The following is an 18,953-nucleotide window of genomic DNA, read 5'->3' on the forward strand; positions in this document are numbered from 1 at the left end:
GGCATATACGGCTAGCTAGGGGTGTTCCTGGTCCGGTTTGACTCGGTTTTTGGTTAAAATTAAACCAAACCAATTAAGTCGGGTTTTTTTAATAGTCAAACCAAACCAAACCATTATAGTATAAATTCTATCGGTTTCGGTTATGTCGGTTTTATCAGTTTGGTTCGGTTTTTACGGTTTTTTCCAGATTTTAAGAATGTATTAATACAAAGAATCTTTGAAATAAATGGTAACTAAATACGGCTTTGACCGTGATCCATTCAAATCAAAGAATCTTCTTAATTAATTCATTAAGTTTATTTAGGTATAGGCCTATGGTTATAGGTATAGGAATTACAGAAACATAACATCTATTTTTCATGATTCTGGTTACCTCCCTATATATAGTCTTTTGATATTTCGCAGCCCTCTCAATTTTTTGTTATCTAGACTCATCGTATTTATGAAGCATTGAGAAGAAAGCACAAAAGTTAAAACGAAAAATGATAAACAGAAAGACAAAGTCATCTACCAAATCTTTTTAAATTCCAATTGCCATTTTCTCCCCTTTAATTTGTTACGGATAAAATGCTAGCTTATTAATAGTAATTCAGATGGCATGTAAAAGAGGGAATCGTAAAACTGGATAAGGGGAATTTTTTTATTTTACCTTTAGCAAATTTCTTTTTATTTTACCTTAAACTTAAATGAGTTACACTTTTCTTTCTAATTATTTGAATTTGTATTGGACTTGGAATGAGCCAAAATTTTAAAGAAGTATATATATATATATATATATAATATTTTAAATATGTATGTATCTATCGGTTCGGTTCGGTTCGGTTTTGATTCGGGTTTTTTTGGTTTAACACCAAACTAAACCAAATTTTATCAGTTTTTTAAAATTTAAAACCAAATCAAGTCAAACCAAGCCGGTTTTCGGTTTATTAAGTCGGTTTGACTTGGTTTACCGGTTCAGATCGGTTTTTTGGTCTCATTTAAACACCCCTACAGCTAGCCAGCAACTTTCTTGGGGCATTTAATTATAGGTGACCTTTAAGTTTTAAAATTGAGTAAAGCTGACTCAACTTTTAATTATTGAGTAGAGATGATAATTTTTTTATTAGTGATTAAGGGGTTTTGAGCTTGCCCAACAGTTTCGTTTTTAACACTTTGACCCTCAGCTTTATTTTTAACGCTTTGCCCCCCGCCCCCGCCCCCACCCCCTCCCCTCCCCGCCCCATGCCCTTTCCCCCACCCCCACTCCCCACCAAAAAAATGTTTTTCTTAAAAAACATTTTGAAAAGTTTTTCTTTTTCTTTGTTTTTTGCACCACCCCCCACCCTCCCAAAAAAATCAATTTTATTTAAAAAAAAAAATTGAAATTTTTTTATTTTTGGTTTTTTGCACCACCCCCACCACCTTTCCCCAGCCCCCCACCACGCCCCCGCCCTTGCCCCCCTCCCCCACCCCCCACCAAAAAAAATATTTTTTTAAAAAAGTTTTTTATTTTTTCTTCTTTACACCACCCACCCTCCCAAAAAAAATTAATTTTATTTTAAAAAAAAAAAGTTTTGAACAGTTTATGATTTTGGTTTTTTGCACCATCCCCACCCACCTCGCAAAAAAAAATCTTGAAAAGAATTTTTTTTTCTTTGGTTTCTTACTCCACCCACCCACCCCAAAAAAAATTGTTTTAAAAAAAAGTTTTGAAAAGTTTTTATTTTTTGTTTTTTGCACCCCCAACCCCACCCCCCAAAAAAAAAAATCTTGAAAAGAAGTTTTGAATTAGAGAGAGAGATACCTCCTCCATATGTTGATCCTAGCAAACCCGGAAGAAGGCGGACAAAGAGGAGGCGTCGAATCGGGGAATCATTGCGAACAAGGAAAAACAAATGGTCCTTATGTAAAATAGTTGGCACAAAAAACAACATGTCCAAGCCGAAATGCTCCATAGTTGTTAATTGCACTGTGTTGTAATAATAGTTATTTATTGGAACTTTATGACATTTTAATGTTGTTCTTTTTCGAATGGTAATTTCTGTTCTCGGTGTTTGTGAACTTGGTTTATATGATATGTTGATCGTGTTCAAATCACAAATGTGTGTATTCTTGTTAATAAATTGTTGAACAGTTTCCAACAAGTAATGAATTTGCTACAACAGCTCTGTAACTTGTTGGGTTTTATCCAACAAGTAACAGGACTTGTTGCAGCAACTAGTATCTTGTTGGGTTTTATCCAACTGCTAAAAGATTTTCAACAAATAAGCAATATGTTGTAACAACTGACAAGCCTTGTTGCAGCAACTAAGTTACATGTTGGGGTTTTTCCAACAAGTGGAGCGACTTGTTGCAGAAACAGGGTAACTTGTTGTGTTTATCCAACAAGAGTAAGGACCTGTTCAACAACTATGTCACTTGTTGCAACAGATACTACACTTGCTGCAACAGATATTACAATTGTTGCAACAGATACTACTAGTGATCAACAAAAGGAATCAATGATATTTAGTGATAAACAAAGTAAATCAACGATATGTAGCGATCAATATATAATACTTAATCAATTTGATGGTATTTTGAGTCAGGAAAGATGATCTACTAAGTCAGTATGCACTAAATCCAATGATCATTAGAGTGAATTGATGTGAACTACTTGATTCACCCATATTTAGTGATAAACAAATGAAATCAATGATATTTAGTGATCAATACAAAATACTTAATCAATTTGATGGTATTTCGAGTCAGGAAAGATGATCTACTAAGTCAGTATGCACTAAATCCAATGATCATTAGAGTGAATTGATGTGAACTACTTGATTCACCCATATTTAGTGATAAACAAATGAAATCAATGATATTTAGTGATCAATACAAAATACTTAATCAATTTGTTGGTATTTTGAGTCACGAAAGATGATCTACTAAGTCAGTATGTACTGTGAACTACTTGATTCACCCATATTTAGTGATAAATAAAGGAAATCAACGATATTTAGTGATCAATGTATAACACTTAATCAATTTGATGTATTTTGAGTCAGGAAAGATGATCTACTAAGTCAGTATGCACTAAATCGAGTTATCATTAGAGTGAATTGATGTAAACTACTTAATTCACCCATATTTAGTGATAAAAAAAAGGAAATCAACGATATTTAGCGATCAATGTATAATACTTAATAAATTTGATATATTTTGAGTTAGGAAAAATGATCTACTAAGTCAGTATGTACTAAATCGATTGATCATTAGAGTGATTTGATGCGAACTACTTGATTTACCCATATTTAGTGTTAAATAAAGGAAATAAATGGTATTTAGTTGAATATATATATCTACTAACGTCCTTAATTGATTAGATAGTAATTTATTCTAAGTGTATGTTGACACCCAATTTTGTCCCGCCTCTCCTCTGAAATACTTATTTACGCTTCTAATATTTTTTGGTAAATTAAAAGATATATTTGTATTTTTACTATAATTAATAGCCTCTTATCAATACCGGCGTTTCATCATTCTATTACAGTTACTAGCTATTATGATGATTATTATTATTATTATGTTACTAGTACTATTATAATTCACATTTTTTATCATTGCAACACTTTTTTACCAGCTTACGCACACGCATAGCATTTATCTTCGCATAATTAAATAATAGTGTTTATTTACTGTGGACTTTCGAAATATTATTGCACAGCTATTACGACGGCATATAATTTTATTATCTGAGCATTAATAATTACACATTTTATATTAAGTAATATTTTAACACACTTTAGTATAGAGTTATTTAAATGTAATAGCCCAATCAACCCATATTATTTCGGAACAATTCATAAAATCAGCCCACATTTTAATACCCAGCCCACATCTTCAAACCACCAGCCCATTACCCATTAAACCCGACCCGGCCTAACTTATTAAACAATTGAAATCCTTAGGTTTCTTTTTCTCCTTCAGCCGCCCCCTCCCCTTTCTCTCTCATACGCTCCCTGCTCCTCTCTCTTTCCTCCTCCCTTTCTCTCTCTTCGCTCCTTCCTCTCTCTTCTCTCATCTCCAACCACGCCGCTCCCCCCACTTCCGTTTGTCTCTCCCACGCTCCTGTTCCCCACTTCCCTTTGTCCCCCGCTCCTTTCCTCTTCACGCTCCTCTCTCTCTTCTTCACAAGAAACCCTAAATTTCGCCCTATAAATAATCGTTTCCAAGTCATTTGAGAGGAGGTTTTTTTTTATTCATGAAATTCCCCAAGAACAGGTTTTGGAATGGTAGAAACCCCCCTAAGAATCAAAGCTTTCGAATCGCAAAAATCCCCAGAAAATTAAAATTCTGAAACAAGTTCTTGAAACCCCGAAAACTCTAAAAGATAAGTCTTTTAGTCGCCTAAAATTCCCTAAAATACGAGTTCTATTAGCAGTTTTAATCTTGTTTTATTATCAAGTCGAAATATCAGATCAATTTTTTTGTTTGCCTGGGTGTTACTGCGAATCGAGCATCGCAAGCTCGAAGTTGGTAGTGTTCGGGTAGATATCGAAACCTTCGCCTCACTTCGCTGCACCCGAAGAAGGTAATTCCCTTCCCTTTTAATTTCTGTAGCTTTGTATTATTTAAGGGTTAATTATATGCGTAGTTTGAGTAATCGGCATGTTTTTAAACTTTAGCTAAATATGTGGTTAGTTGTATACCAGTTTTGGCGTCATGTGTTTTAGCTAATATGGTTAGTTTTAGAATTTTGTTGCTGGTCCTCGTATGGTTAGCGTGCACTTAATTTATATTCCCGCTTTGAATATATGATTTGTAGTCCTGCTAATTAGTCGTCTCTTTAGATCTTAACCAAGTAACTGATTGGTGTAATGAGGAAGCTATTAATATAATCAAATGTGTTCATGTTAAAGGTTAGTCCTGCTTGGGTTAAATATGCTGATTGATGAGTTCAAACAGGTTTAAGGAGCCCTCAGTTCTTTTTTTTTTTAGATTGTTTAAAGTAATTGATCATATGTTTTGGAATAAGTTTGCTCATTGACTTAGTTTCATTTGCGGTTAGTTGGGATTAAATCAGATTTGCGGGGACCCAGTGTGGTTCCAATATGTGCTCGTATCTACATGTCATTAATGCGTAGTTATGTTTGCTTAAGGGTCATGATGTTGTTAGGTCATACTGTACGCGTCGCATCATTTGCTTACACTATTTTTAAGAATTTGAACATATCATAATGCATGACCATTTACCGCTAACCGTTGTTGTCTAAACTGATGACCTTGACTGTTGTATGCATCTCCTACCGCGCTGCTTCTTTTGATTCTGGTGTGATTTTTATTATTCCTGATTATGTAGTGTGTAACATGCCTAATATGAACCCTCCGGGACAGTTGGTTGACTGTTTTGCTGAATATGATAACCTTTTTGTACATCTAGGAATTATATCTTAAATAGGTTCAACAAGTTAAAATCCATGCACTGTTGAGTCTAAATATTTTGTTAAGTTCAGTCTGCTGAAAATAACTCTGTATATCGGTCCAGTTTTGATCATTCCTTAAGTGTCTTAGATAATGAAGCTACTAATTAATGATTCATTACAGAGTAATCACACTTCTTTAGTTTAGTGACCTCTTTTCATTCTTGTTGAGTGTTTCTGCTTGTTTCTGGTTTTATTTAGGGACCTTTAGGTCATTATTGTGCTAACTTTGTTTGGGGTTGGTTTCCTAGTTTTCAAAGTGCATTATTCATTAATGTTAAAAATATGTGTTTGAAATGTATATCATCTATGCTGCTTGGTTGAAATCTGAAGCATATATCCATTTCCTTTCAAGTAAATTACTGTGAACGGTATCGTCTATTTCTCTCGCTGCTATCTGGTTTAAATAAATAGATTAAAGGAAAAATATGAGTAACATACGAATCCAACGACCAGTTTTGTTTGGAATTTCATTTTTGTGCCTCTCTTGCAGCTTCTCTGTTACGGTTTAAGGATTTGAATGATTTGGTTAAGATAGCAAAGGGTGCGTCCTTGTAATTTTATCAAATAAGATTCAGTTTAACATGAACGTATGTTAGAAATTGGATTTTCTTTATAAAATATAAGTGAGTTTTGATTGAGGAGTGTCAAAATAAGATTAAAAAGAGATATATTTCCTTTTCATTCTAACAAGGAAAAGAGTACCTTTCTTCCATGATTAACCTGAAAGAGTACTTTTTTTTTTATTTTGCTTAAACTTCAGCCCTATGCCACTACTGGTCGCATGTGTATAGCAAAAAAGTTAATCAAGTGAGCAGTTCGCCACTCTTTACTCCCGAGACAGAACTTACAATGGATTGTTCAAATTGAGAAATGTTTGGTCTGAGTCATGTTTAGTTTGTCAAAGCTACCTGCGTTTCTAAGTTTAGAATGACTAATTGCTTGGTTGTCTCAAATACATTGCCTGAAATTACTAAAGCATAACATCTTCTATAAAGGTAGTTTAAGTTTACCCTACTCCTTGAGTCATTCGTGTCTTTTATGTGGTCTCTATCACCCTGCAAATTACCATATTGTATTTGTGAGTCGACTGCTACTGCTGTGCTGCCTATCTGCTTGGTTATTATATCTGTTGATTGGAACCATGGTTATACTTGTAAGAATCTCCTATGCTGCTGTTCTGTTTCCGTCATGGTGTCTGTCCTTTATTAATTATTGACTGCTATAATATAATGTTGACACTATATTTAGGAAATCACTGGTTTTAAAGAAAACGAATGCTTCATGTGATGAGAGTGTAATATTAAGCCTAGCTGCTACTGTTTCGATGTTTCTAAAATTGAATTTCTGTGTTTAGCATAGTCGATTGGTTGGAACCTTTCCAATACACTTATGCGTGTTTTAATATATGGAGTATACTCAAATATACATTTTATATATATAAGTCACTGATCCTTTCTTTCTTTTATTTCACATGTTTAGCCTTATTCATTGATTACGTACTAATCCTTTCCCTTTCGTTCTGATGCATGGCCATCGCATACGAGTCCGAGGGACTCGTCTTCTTCCGCATTCAACAATGGGCTAAAGCCCAGCGAAACTCTCTTATCGAGTCAGCCCCTATCAGTCCTGTCCGCAACAAAGAAAAAATAGAAAAACAAAATTATGGGCCAAAGCCCAATGAACGGGAACAGCCCGCACCAGCAACATATAAAATTTATTGGGCCAAAGCCTAATAGCATGAATAGTGCGCAGCAGTTGGGCCTGGAAAATGGGCCAGATCCATTCAATTTTCTTCCCCTCTACCTTATTTTATTGTTGTGTATTTTTTATTTGCTTTGTATGACTAACCTTAGCTTATTTTATTTTCTTAACTTAGAGGAATTCTAGTAAATTAGTGGGTTTAGTTTTGGGATAATGGGTAGTTAACTTAAGGACAACCAATAGTTAATTACCTAAGATTTCTTCTCTTTTGTTAAATTTTTCATAGTATCTATAATATTTATTTTCATTAGAATAATTGACTTTCAAATAGCGTGAGCACATGTTTTAAATTAAAGGACTCCTTTTGTTTCTTTATTATCTTAAAATTGGAAATGTGGTGGATATGCCAAAAATGAATTCACGTATGTTTATAAATAACTTTGCAAGATTTGTCCAATTAGCCGAATGTAGTTTAACTAGTTGAATAATAAAAGGAAAAAGAAACTCACGTCTTATATCATACTTATAAAATAAAGCTAGATTTTGTTTACACCGCCATATTTACATAACATAATTTTATTCAAAGTTTAAATTTACTAAAAACTATTATTTATATGCAAACTATTATATTGTCAGCAAGTCTCATTTTAAATCACATCATTATATTTTGTTTAAGGCTTTGGCATCATATATAAATCTTATTTTCGAATAGCATTTAAAATCTTCTGTTATGCAAATTATTATATTTTCTAAATCTTATTTCAGGTCGTGTTCTTATATTTTTTCTTAAAACCTTAGCAACACTTCTTAGCCCTTTTCTTAAAATTTGAAGCATCTTATTTAGCATTAATTAATTAACCTCAGTTTGACCGGATAATCGTAGTTAACGGATTCTAAAGGATGTCTAACCCCTTCCCTTTAGGATAATATAGAACCCTTACCTAGAATCACACTGATTAAGCAGACTATTAACGGAGGTTTAGTTAGCTTTACCTTAGTTAATAATTAGGTGTCCTAATTCACCTTTAAAATCAATTAGGTGGCGACTCCTTAAAATAAAAATAAACAGGAATCTCCAAAATGTCGCACTCTACTTTAACCCGGTTAAAATGGGGTACGACAGTGTATTCTTCCTAAATCGGGTGATCATTAGAGTGATTTGCTGTGAAGTACTTAATTCAACCATATTTGGTGATAAAAAAACAAATTTAATGTTATTCAGTATAAACAAAGGAGTTCAATGTGATCAATATCGTGAATATATTGCAATAATGGAGGAGTTGTTGTAAGATATCTACTGTAACATATGAGTGAGTTGTTGCAACACATGAGATACCTACTGCAACATATGAGTAAGTTGTTGTAATAATTCAAACAAGGTGATTAATCTATTGCAACAACTAAGCATCTTGCTTAAACATCTAATCCATCTGTTGAAACAGATTAGTAATTTGTTGCAACTTCTTCAACAAGTGTGTGATCTGTTGCAACAATTAACTCATCTGTTGCGACATATTTTTTAGTTTTTGCAATAATTTAAGCAATTGTTTGATTTTTTTTTTCAACAAGGTAAGTAATTTGTTGCAACAACTAAGCAACTTGTTTAAAAAGATTAGTAACTCGTTGAAACAATTTAGTAACTTGTTGAAACAAATTAGTAACTTGTTGCTACTTTTTCAACAACTGTATGCATCTGTTGCAACAATTAGTAAGCAAAATAAATAAGTTCATAAATAAAAATTGTTCAACAGCCACCTTGACTGTAAATACCACAACTAATCAGAATAAATAAATTCATAAACATCATTCACAAATAACATAAAGGACAAAAAAAAAAAAAAAAAACAGAAATTGTTCAACAACAACCTTGGCTCCAAATACCACAACTTAAATAATAATTTGTTCAGCAACTGCCTTCTGGAGTGTAGCAGATTTCCTTGATCTACTCGATCTCCTTCATTTCCATCATCAGGTTTTTCATCTTCTAGTTCTTCTTCACTTTCTTCATTTGTATCTACTGCTTCTTGGCTCTGTTCTTCATCTCTTTCTGAGGATTGATTGTCAGTTTGCCTGTCAATTTGACTATATCTTTCCTCAATATTTGCTGATTCATAAATAGATTGTCTACTTGTTGCAACAAGTTCAACTACAAATCTGTTGGATATCTTCTACAAATACAACTAAATAGCTGAAGCTATGTCCAACAGATTAGTGAGTCGTTGCAATAGATTGTCTACTTGTTGCAACAAGTGTAGAACTTGTTGCAACAACTACAAATCTGTAGGATATCTTCTACAAATAGAACCAAATAACTGAAGTTATGTCCAACAGATTTGTAGTTGTTGCAACAGATTGTCTACTTGTTACGAAAAGCTATGTTCACCCTTAAGGAATCGCTTACGTATTGGGCCATTAGCCAAGCTCTAAATCATTTTTTTGCGCGGATTGTCCTTCAAAGGCGTTGGTCTTTAATTTTTGTCCTTCGCTTAAAAAAGCGGTCGAAAATATCCCGAGGTTCTGGGTTCGAATCCTCGCTTAGGAAAAAAAAAATTGCAACCCAAGGCTTCGCCCTTATGCCTTAAGGCAAAAGTTTGTCTTGCGAAATTTCGCAAGACAATTTTTTTTTTTTACCTTGTTGGGATTCTACAGAAGTTAGGCCTTAAGGCTTAACTTTTTTTTGAATAGGCCTAATTTGCTATGAAATTCTACCTTGCGATTTTTTTTATCCTCTACTGCGGTTCGAACTCAAAATCTCAGGGGTATTTTCAGCTACTTAAAGTGCCGAACGGAAAAATTAAAGACTAGCAGCTTGAGGGACAAAAATTAGAGACCACCCTCGAACAAGGGAATTTGTACGAATGACCCTCTCTAGAACAGAGGAGGAGAACAGAATACAGTCCAAAAACTTTTGATTCACCCCGTTGAAGTTTCTTTTGGGTCATTGAAACTTGTCCCTATTTTGTGTTGTTCTTTAATTTTTGTCTCTCATAACAAATAATTTTTTTCGCGAGATAAAAATTTATATTTTCATGTCATAATATTTCACAAATTATGTCCCGCATGACTTTTGCCCTTAAAGAACTTAGACCCTGCTAAACATAAGTTTGATCTCTAAAAGGGCCAAAGACCAGCCCATTTGACGAGAAAAAAATTCGGGCAATCCGCAGGAATGCCCTTATTTTAGGGTGGTCTTTAATTTTTGCCCATTAAATTGGTGGTCTTTAATTTTTGGCCTTCGCTAGAACCCCTTGGTTTCGGGTTCGAACCCCCGTTCAGTCTAAAATTAAAAAAAAAAAATCGCAAGATAAATCTCTACCTTCAGGTAAAGTTTGACTCCAACTCTACCTAATCAGGAAGAGTTTTGCATGCTGCCTTATACCTGAAGGCAACACTCTGCCTTAAGGCCTAACTTTGGCCCGAACAGGCCTAACTTTACTACAAAATTCTGCCTTGCGAAATTGTCTTTTTTTTTTTTTTGTACTGAGCCGGGGTTCGAACCCCAAACCTCATGGTATTAGGCGAAAGGGGACAAAAATTAAAGACCACCAATTTGAGGGGCAAAAATTAAAGACAAGTGTATTTGAAGGGTACTCCGCACAATAAATTATTAAAGGGAAACTTAAATAAACAACTCAACTACCTTTTATAAGCTCCTAACAATATATAGTTATAGGTTTGCATATTTACAAACTGTAGCTACCTTTTCTATGATTTTGGCTGTATTTTCGTGTTTTTAAATACAACGAAATACATGTATCATAAAACACAGAGTGGAGTAAATCCTTTAAATACACGAAGGAGTTTCGGCTGTATTTTTGTATTTTTAAATACAACGAAATACATGTATCATAAAAATAGAGTGGAGTAAATTCTTTAGATACACAAAGAAGTTGTGTATTTCATTTTATTTATATACTGATAATCCTTTCATTTTAGCTGTATTTAAATGTATTCGAGTTCAAATCAGTAAAGTCGTCGCCTGACGTCGCATCAGTTGAATGTATTCGACTGTATTTGGATATATTTACACTCAAAAAATGAAGAATATAAAATACACTGTATTTAAAAAGGAAGAATACAATAACACAGGTCAAAATACTACTGTATTTACTCTAAAAAAATGAAGAATGCATTCAAATCTTTTTAAAAATACATTGTATTTACTCAAACGCAATTAAGATACACTGTATTCATACAGATCTGCAAAAACTCTGACGAAATACAAAATACAGTATATTTACACTAAAAAAAAATTTTATCCTATCTCCGGCAAATGAAGATGACAAGCCCCCGATGGTGGAAGCGAAGAGGGAGTAGATCTGAATAGATCTGCCATTTCCGGCAAAGAACCTTTTCAGTCCGGCGGTGAAGATGGTCGTTGAGGATTTGGGTTAGAATTTACTCCTAGAACAGGAATCAAATCGTCCATAAAATGGCTTGCCTGCAGTAATGTACCATCTCCTCCTATAGTAACGTACTAAATCTACATCACGGATCGGCCGACATAGATTAAAATGATAGACTGCTTCCTAATCGACAAGATTTTTCCTCAAAATGTTCTGACAGAAGTTTTATAGCCTCCTTGTGGACCAGACATCTACTTTCTAGATATTTCAATACCTGCAACAACTGCAGGAGAAGAAGTCTCATCCTAGTGGAGCATTAGACTGTAAGAATTGAGGCATGTGCCAATCATCAGGGACTTCAAATATTTGCAGAATAATGTGTAAAAGAAATGATTATCAAGTTCAAATTGATTGGAGTGCAAATCATCTTCCAGTTATTATGGGTCAACTAGTCTCAGCAGTCGAAAAATGTTCTAAATTCAATTTGAGATAAGTTGTCTTGACGAACACAGTTTGGAACGATGATGGTTGCTATGCTAAGCTTTGAGGAAAAGGTACAAATACCCTATTATTGTCGCGCCATCTGAGACCTCAGAGATATGGGGATGAGGAGAGGGAACAGAGAGAGAGAAAGAGAGGGGTGAGGGAGAAGATTGAACTGGGAGGTGAGGGAAAATTAATTGAAAAGAGAAACTTGTAAAATACAGGGCACTAGTTATGATGTGTAATTTAAGAAAATATTTTAGCTACGAAAAATAAATAAAATAAAAGGTAGTTATTATTCATAAATAGGTCTTAGACGTAGTTATGATAAGTAAATTTTACAAAAAATTAACGACCAGCCCATTTGACGGGCAAACCAGCCCATTTGATCGACAAATCGTGCAAATTTGCCGGATTGCCCTTCGCTGGGGGTTGTCTTTAATTTTTGTCCCACAAATTGGTAGTCTTTAACTTTTGCCCTTAAGGCCCAAATTCGGCAGAATGGCTAGTTTTGTAAATTCTGCTTTGCATTTTTTTTAATTTTTTTTTATTAAGCTGGGATTCAAATTCATAACTTCAAGGGATTAGGTGAAGGGCAAAAGTTAAAGATCACCAATTTGAAGGACAAAAATAAAATACCACCCCAAATGCCGGACAATTTGCGGAAAAAAAAAGATTTCTTCATTTATTTTGGGGCCCGTGTGGGAGTTGATACTAGCTCAAAGTTGATCTCTAATGGTGTTGATTATTCCATTGATGAAAAGAACAGAAAACATCGATGAAGAAGACAAGGTTTGAAGTGTTCCGACAATTTTGATGAAGTCTTAAGTTAAGAAAGAGATCAGTTTTAGATTTGCAATCTCAGCCGTTAATTGTGGGCTTGATGGATGAAATCAGATGCGTACCATTGTCCATCACAAGAGTTGGTATTTGACAGCTGGTTATTTCCCACATTGGATACTTTGTATATATCATGTATTTATTTTATTTATGGTATTTTAATATTAGAATACAGCTGTAGTTAGTTATGGCATTGGCCAATAGAAAAATAGACAAGTGTACAGCTATAGAGGTTCTTTTATTCTTACTTTATGTATAAATACATGTACAGAGCAGCAACTGAATATACAAGCAATATACATAATTTTCTCATATACAATTCTCCTTTTATGGTATCAGAGCTTCAAGGCAAGATCTTCACTCAATTCATCTTGTTTTTCCGCTTGTTCTCTTTATCACCATGGGAGATATCTCAAACACTACTGCAGGTGGAGGGAACACCAATACCTCCAATGCAGTTATTGATTATTCACACCCCTACTGCATTCACCCTTCAGATTCCTTGGAATGAGTTTGGTTAGCTCGGTTTTTGATGGAAATGGATATGGAGGATGGAAGAGGGGAATACTCATTGCTTTATCTGCCAAAAATAAGGTCGGATTTATTGATAATTCTATATCTCAACCTTCTGTCACTTCTGATGACTTCAAGGGATGGTCTAGATGCAATGACATGGTAATTTCTTGGCTATTGTACTCTTTATCTAGAGAGATTGCTGAAAGTGTCATTTACTCTAAAACTGCAAAAGAGATCTGGACTGAGCTTGAGGAGAGATTTGGCCAAACTAATGGACCTCAGCTTTATCAACTGCAGAAAAAGGTAGGTGAGTTAGTTCAAGCAAACTCAGGTATTGCTGGATATTACACTAAGCTGAAAAGACTCTGGGATGAGCTAGATAGTTTAGACATCACTCAGCACTGCTCTTGTAATTGTTCTTGTTTGGTAAAACCAAAACCATCAAATCTCAACAGGATGGTAGGCTGATTCAGTTCTTTATGGGACTGATTGAAGCCTACTCCAGTGCTAGGAGCAGTCTGTTACTCTTATCACCTCCGCATTCAGTCAATCATGCATACTCACTACTCATAAGGGATGAAAAACAGAAGGAAGTTCAGGTCTCTCATCAACCAGCAAAAAGTGCATTTTTGGCTAGCAAACAATTTCATCATGGTCAGTCCTCATATGGAGGACAAAGCTATAACCAGAAGTTTAGACAGGATAGAAGGTTTATCTCAGAGGGAAAGAAGCTTGGAAGTGGGTTGTTTTGCACTGATTGCAAGAAAACAAACCACAATGTTGGAAGGTGCTACAGGATTATTGGATTCCCTGCTGATTTTAAGTTTACCAAATCTAAGAAATACTCAGGGGAAGCTAAGAGTAATGCTGTTTATCCAATTATTGAGAATCAACCTCCTGATCAGGGTGAACAACCTATGACACAGAATCAGTACCACACTCTCTATTAGATGTTGGAAAATGTTCAGGGTAATGGACAAGGTGAGAAATCTACTGAAAACACTGTCTCAGCTAACTGTATAGGTATACCACATTTTCCTTCAAATTCTAAAACTTATATCAGTGTAAGCCTCAATTATGTTTCTTGGATTTTGGACTCAGGAGCTTCTGAGCATATGACATCCAATCTTGACCTTATGTTCAATGTTAAGTCTCTTCCCAAACCTGTTTATGTGTCTCTACCTAATTCTCTAAGGGTTCTAGTGCATCATTCAGGATCAGTTAATCTTTTACCTGGTTTTGTTCTACATCATGTCTTGTTTATACCTAGTTTCAAGTACAATCTGTTATCAGTACACAAATTTTGTGTCCAATTCAATTCTATTCTAAGCTTTACTTCTTCATTTGTTTTATTGCAGGCCCCTTTAATGAAGAGGCTATTGGTTCTTAGTAAAGCTAGACATGAGATTTATCTGTTCCAGCCAAACATCACAAGTCAAGTCAAGACTAGGCAGCTTATTTCAAATTTAATCAAGGCAATAGGCCATTCTGTTTGTAATCAAAGTGCAGTAGCACAGTTTTCTAATTCTAGTGTTTGTTTTAATTCTGTTTCTTCCACTGTAAGCCTATGGCACATGAGACTGGGACACATCCCCTTATCTAATATGAGAAATATTCCTATTATTCCTTGTTCTACTGTATCTTCTCTTATTCCATGTGATATTTGAGCTAAAGCTAGGTAAGTTAAATTACCTTTCCCTTCCAGTTCCATTAAATCTAAGCACATCTTTGATTTAATCCATGTTGACACTTGAGGGCCTTATAAAACACCAACTCATGATGGTTATAAATATTTTATCACCATAGTAGATGACTTTAGTAGAGGGACTTGGACTTTTCTTCTTAGTACTAAGTCAAATGCTATTACTGTAATTCAGCAATTCCTTGCTATGATAGAAACTCAATTCAATGTAAGAGTTAAAATCCTTAGATCAGATAATGCCCTTGAATTAGGTAGTAGCACTGTTGCTTCCACTTTCCTAAAGTCTAAAGGTATCATTCATCAAACTTCATGTCCTTACTCTCCACAACAAAATGGGGTTGTGGAGAGAAAGCATAGACATCATCTTCAAATATGTAGAGCATTGCTTTTTCAATCTCATTTACCACACAAATTTTAGGGAGACTGGTTACTTACTTCTACTTTTTTGATCAATAGGTTTCCTTCTAAAGTTCTTAACATGAAAACTCCTTTTGAACTCTTGTTTGGTCACTTACCTTCTTATGATTCCTTAAAAGTTTTTGGTTGTCTATGTTTTGCCTCAACTCTTCCAGTTCATAAATCAAAATTGGATCCTAGATCAACCAAGTGTGTGTTTTTGGGATATCCCTATGGCAAAAAAGGCTACAAATTGTTAAGTCTTGACACACATAAGATTTTTATCTCTAGGGATGTGATTTTTCATGAGTCTATCTTTCCCTTTTCTAAGGATTATTCTAAGCAATCTAATCTAGTTCCACCAGTTTCTAACACTAATTCAGTTCCTAAGGATATTGATCTTATTTCCTCTACTCCTGTTTCACATACTCCTACTGAATCAGTCCCTTCCACTCTTATTGCTACTGAGTCACTTACTCCCAGTTCTCATCCTACATCTCCATCTCCTATATCATTTCCTTCTTCTTCTATTCATTCACCTATTAATCCTACTGGTCCTGATGATCCTGTTACTCCATCTCTTAGTGTTCCTGAAACTGCTCTTAGACAATCTACTAGGACTCATAAATTACCTATTTATTTAGAGGATTATATCTGCAATTCAGTTTTGTTTATAGATCTCACATCAAGTTGTTTTACCTCTCCTATCACTCCACCTACTTTTTCCTTTTCTAGTCTATCTTTTGGAAATCATAATATCCTTAATTCTCTTTCTTATATCACTGAACCTACTTCATATTCTCAAGCCTATTTGCACCCTTGTTGGCAAGAGGCAAAGAATTCAGAGTTTGCAGCTCTTGAAGCTAATAAGACATGGGATATTGTACCCTTGCCTGATGGAAGAAGAGCATTACCATCTAAGTGGGTTTATAAAGTGAAATATAAGCAAGATGGTTCAGTGGAAAGATTCAATGTTCGATTAGTCATTAGAGGGGATATTAAAAAATAAGGTATTGATTTTAATGCGACATATTCTCCTGTTATCAAAATGACAACCATCAGATGTCTCTTAACTGTGGCAGTCAAGAAAAATTGGCTTGTTTCACAATTAGATGTGAACAATGCTTTTCTTCACGGTGAATTACAAGAAGAAGTTTATATGAAACTACCAACAAGTTTGATTTATCCTAATCCTACTCATGTTTGTCGATTAAGGAAATCTCTATATGGATTACGACAGGCTTCTCATCAATGGTACGCAAGACTCACAGCTGCCCTAAGCTTCATTGGTTATTCACATTCCCTTAATGACTATTCATTATTTTCAAAGAAATCAGGTGATCAAGTGACTATTATTGCTGTTTATATCGATGATATCCTACTCACAGGTGACAATCCCACATAGATAGATTTTATCAAGTCTTTTCTTCACAAAGAATTTCGTATCAAGGATTTGGGCAAAGCACAATATTTTTTAGGCATGGAAATTATCAGAGAGCCTCAAGGAATCATTTTAAGTCAAAGAAAGTTTACCCTTGATCTGATTTCTGAATTTGGTTGTCTTGACTCCAAGCCTGCTCCATCTCCTCTTGATCCTTCTTGTCATCTAAAAACAGATGAAGGTGACCCCTTATCAGAACCCACTATATACCGTCAAATTTTAGGAAAACTAAATTATTTAACTCATACCCGTCCAGATTTATCTTTTGTCGTCCAACATTTAAGCCAGTTCATGCAGAACCCCTATTGTCCTCATCTTGATGCAACTTTGAGATGCATTCGTTATTTACTTTTTGACCCTAGTTTAGGCATTTTCCTATTTTAAAATCCCTCCCTGAATTTACTTGTTTTTTGCGATTCAGACTGGGGTAAATGTCCAGATACTCGCAAATCCATCAGTGGCTATTACATCACTTTGGGCTCATCTCCAGTTTCTTGGAAATCCAAGAAACAATATCTTGTTTCCCTCTCTTCGGCTGAAGCCGAATATCGATCGATGCGACGCGTAGTTGCTGAACTCACTTGGTTAGTACGCTTACTTGATGATCTTTCAATCACCTCTTCTCTTCCTATTCCCCTTCACTCCGATAGTCAGGCCGCCATCCACATCGCGAGAAACCCTGTCTTTCACGAACACACAAAACACGTAGATCTTGATTGTTATTTTGTTCATCAGCAGTACCTCGCCGGCCTGACTTCCTTTCCTATGTACCGTCAATTTCTCAGTTAGCTGACGTTTTTACGAAACCCCTTTCTGGCCCTAACCATCTTTCTATTTTGGGCAAGTTAGGGGTTGCTTCACCTCCCTCCAACTTGAGGGGGGGGGGGGGTGTGGGAGTTGATACTAGCTCAAAGTTGATCTCTAATGGTGTTGATTATTCCATTGATGAAAAGAACAGAAAAAATCAATGAAGAAGACAAGGTTTGAAGTGTTCCGACAATTTCAATGAAGTCTTAAGTTAAGAAAGAGATCAGTTTTAGATTTGCAATCTCAGCCGTTGATTGTGGGCTTGATGGATGAAATCAGATGCGTACAATTGTCCATCACAAGAGTTGGTATTTGGCAGCTGGTTATTTCCCACATTAGATACTGTGTATATATCATGTATTTGTTTTATTTATGTATTTTAATATTAGAATAAAACTGTAGTTAGTTATGGCATTGACCAATAGAAAAATAGACAGGTGTACAACTATAGAAGGTTCTTTTATTCTTACTTTATGTATAAATACATGTACAGAGCAACCGCTGAATATACAAGCAATATACAGAATTTTCTCATATACAATTCTCCTTTTAGTCCGTTCTGTCAAAGTGACAGTCTTTGGCCCACTCTATGCTGTCTTTTTAAGCAATCAATGACAGAAATGACAAATTGGATGTAAAGTGGATATTAATAGGAAACATAACTTGGTTTGGTTAAAGACTAAAGTTAAAAGAAAATGTATTTTGAAATTGAAGCTTAAAAATAGTTTTTAGAAGTTGCCATTTGGACATAAACGTTGTTAGATGAGGACTATTATTTCACTTACAAAACTAATCAAATAAGTTTTTAAATATTTCATCGATATTTTAAATACTGAAAATTAAAAATTCACTTTGTGATAAAAAGAAAGAAAGTATTATTTGTGATAAGCGGTTGAAACTCATAAGAAGTTTGCGGAATGATCTAATTTTGGAGTGATGAGAAAGTTTGTTTCGACAGTGACAAGGGAGAAAGACACAAACCCACCAAATTTTTGTCTTTACCCCTTTTCATATCCTAAATCCAAAACATTTCCAAAAGATTTAACCATATATATGTAGTAACTACCATTGATTTATCTCACATTTTTGTCGTCCCCGACTAGTGAAAAGTCTATCTTAAACGTGGCTATTACGAATAAAATTACATGTGGGGACATTAAAATATGATTTTGGGGTGCTTGATAATCAAAATTATATTGATATTTGTGACACTCTATGTGGTTGTTACGTGTAATAGATCTTTATTATTTTAAATACGATTTAATATGCGATTATTA

The 18,953-nt window shown here is 34.7% G+C and overlaps 1 protein-coding gene across 1 annotated transcript; it reads left to right on the forward strand.

The window, feature by feature from the left end:
- The first annotated feature begins 13,321 nt into the window (after positions 1 to 13,321).
- On the forward strand, positions 13,322 to 14,280 carry LOC132608342 (uncharacterized). The gene is made up of 2 exons (XM_060322377.1): positions 13,322 to 13,739; positions 13,826 to 14,280. The coding sequence occupies exons 1-2, from the start codon at positions 13,322 to 13,324 to the stop codon at positions 14,278 to 14,280; spliced, it is 873 nt and encodes a 290-aa protein (XP_060178360.1).
- Positions 14,281 to 18,953: the final 4,673 nt, after the last annotated feature.

This window comes from Lycium barbarum, chromosome 8 (genome assembly GCF_019175385.1).
Source record: "Lycium barbarum isolate Lr01 chromosome 8, ASM1917538v2, whole genome shotgun sequence".
NCBI lineage: Eukaryota > Viridiplantae > Streptophyta > Magnoliopsida > Solanales > Solanaceae > Lycium > Lycium barbarum.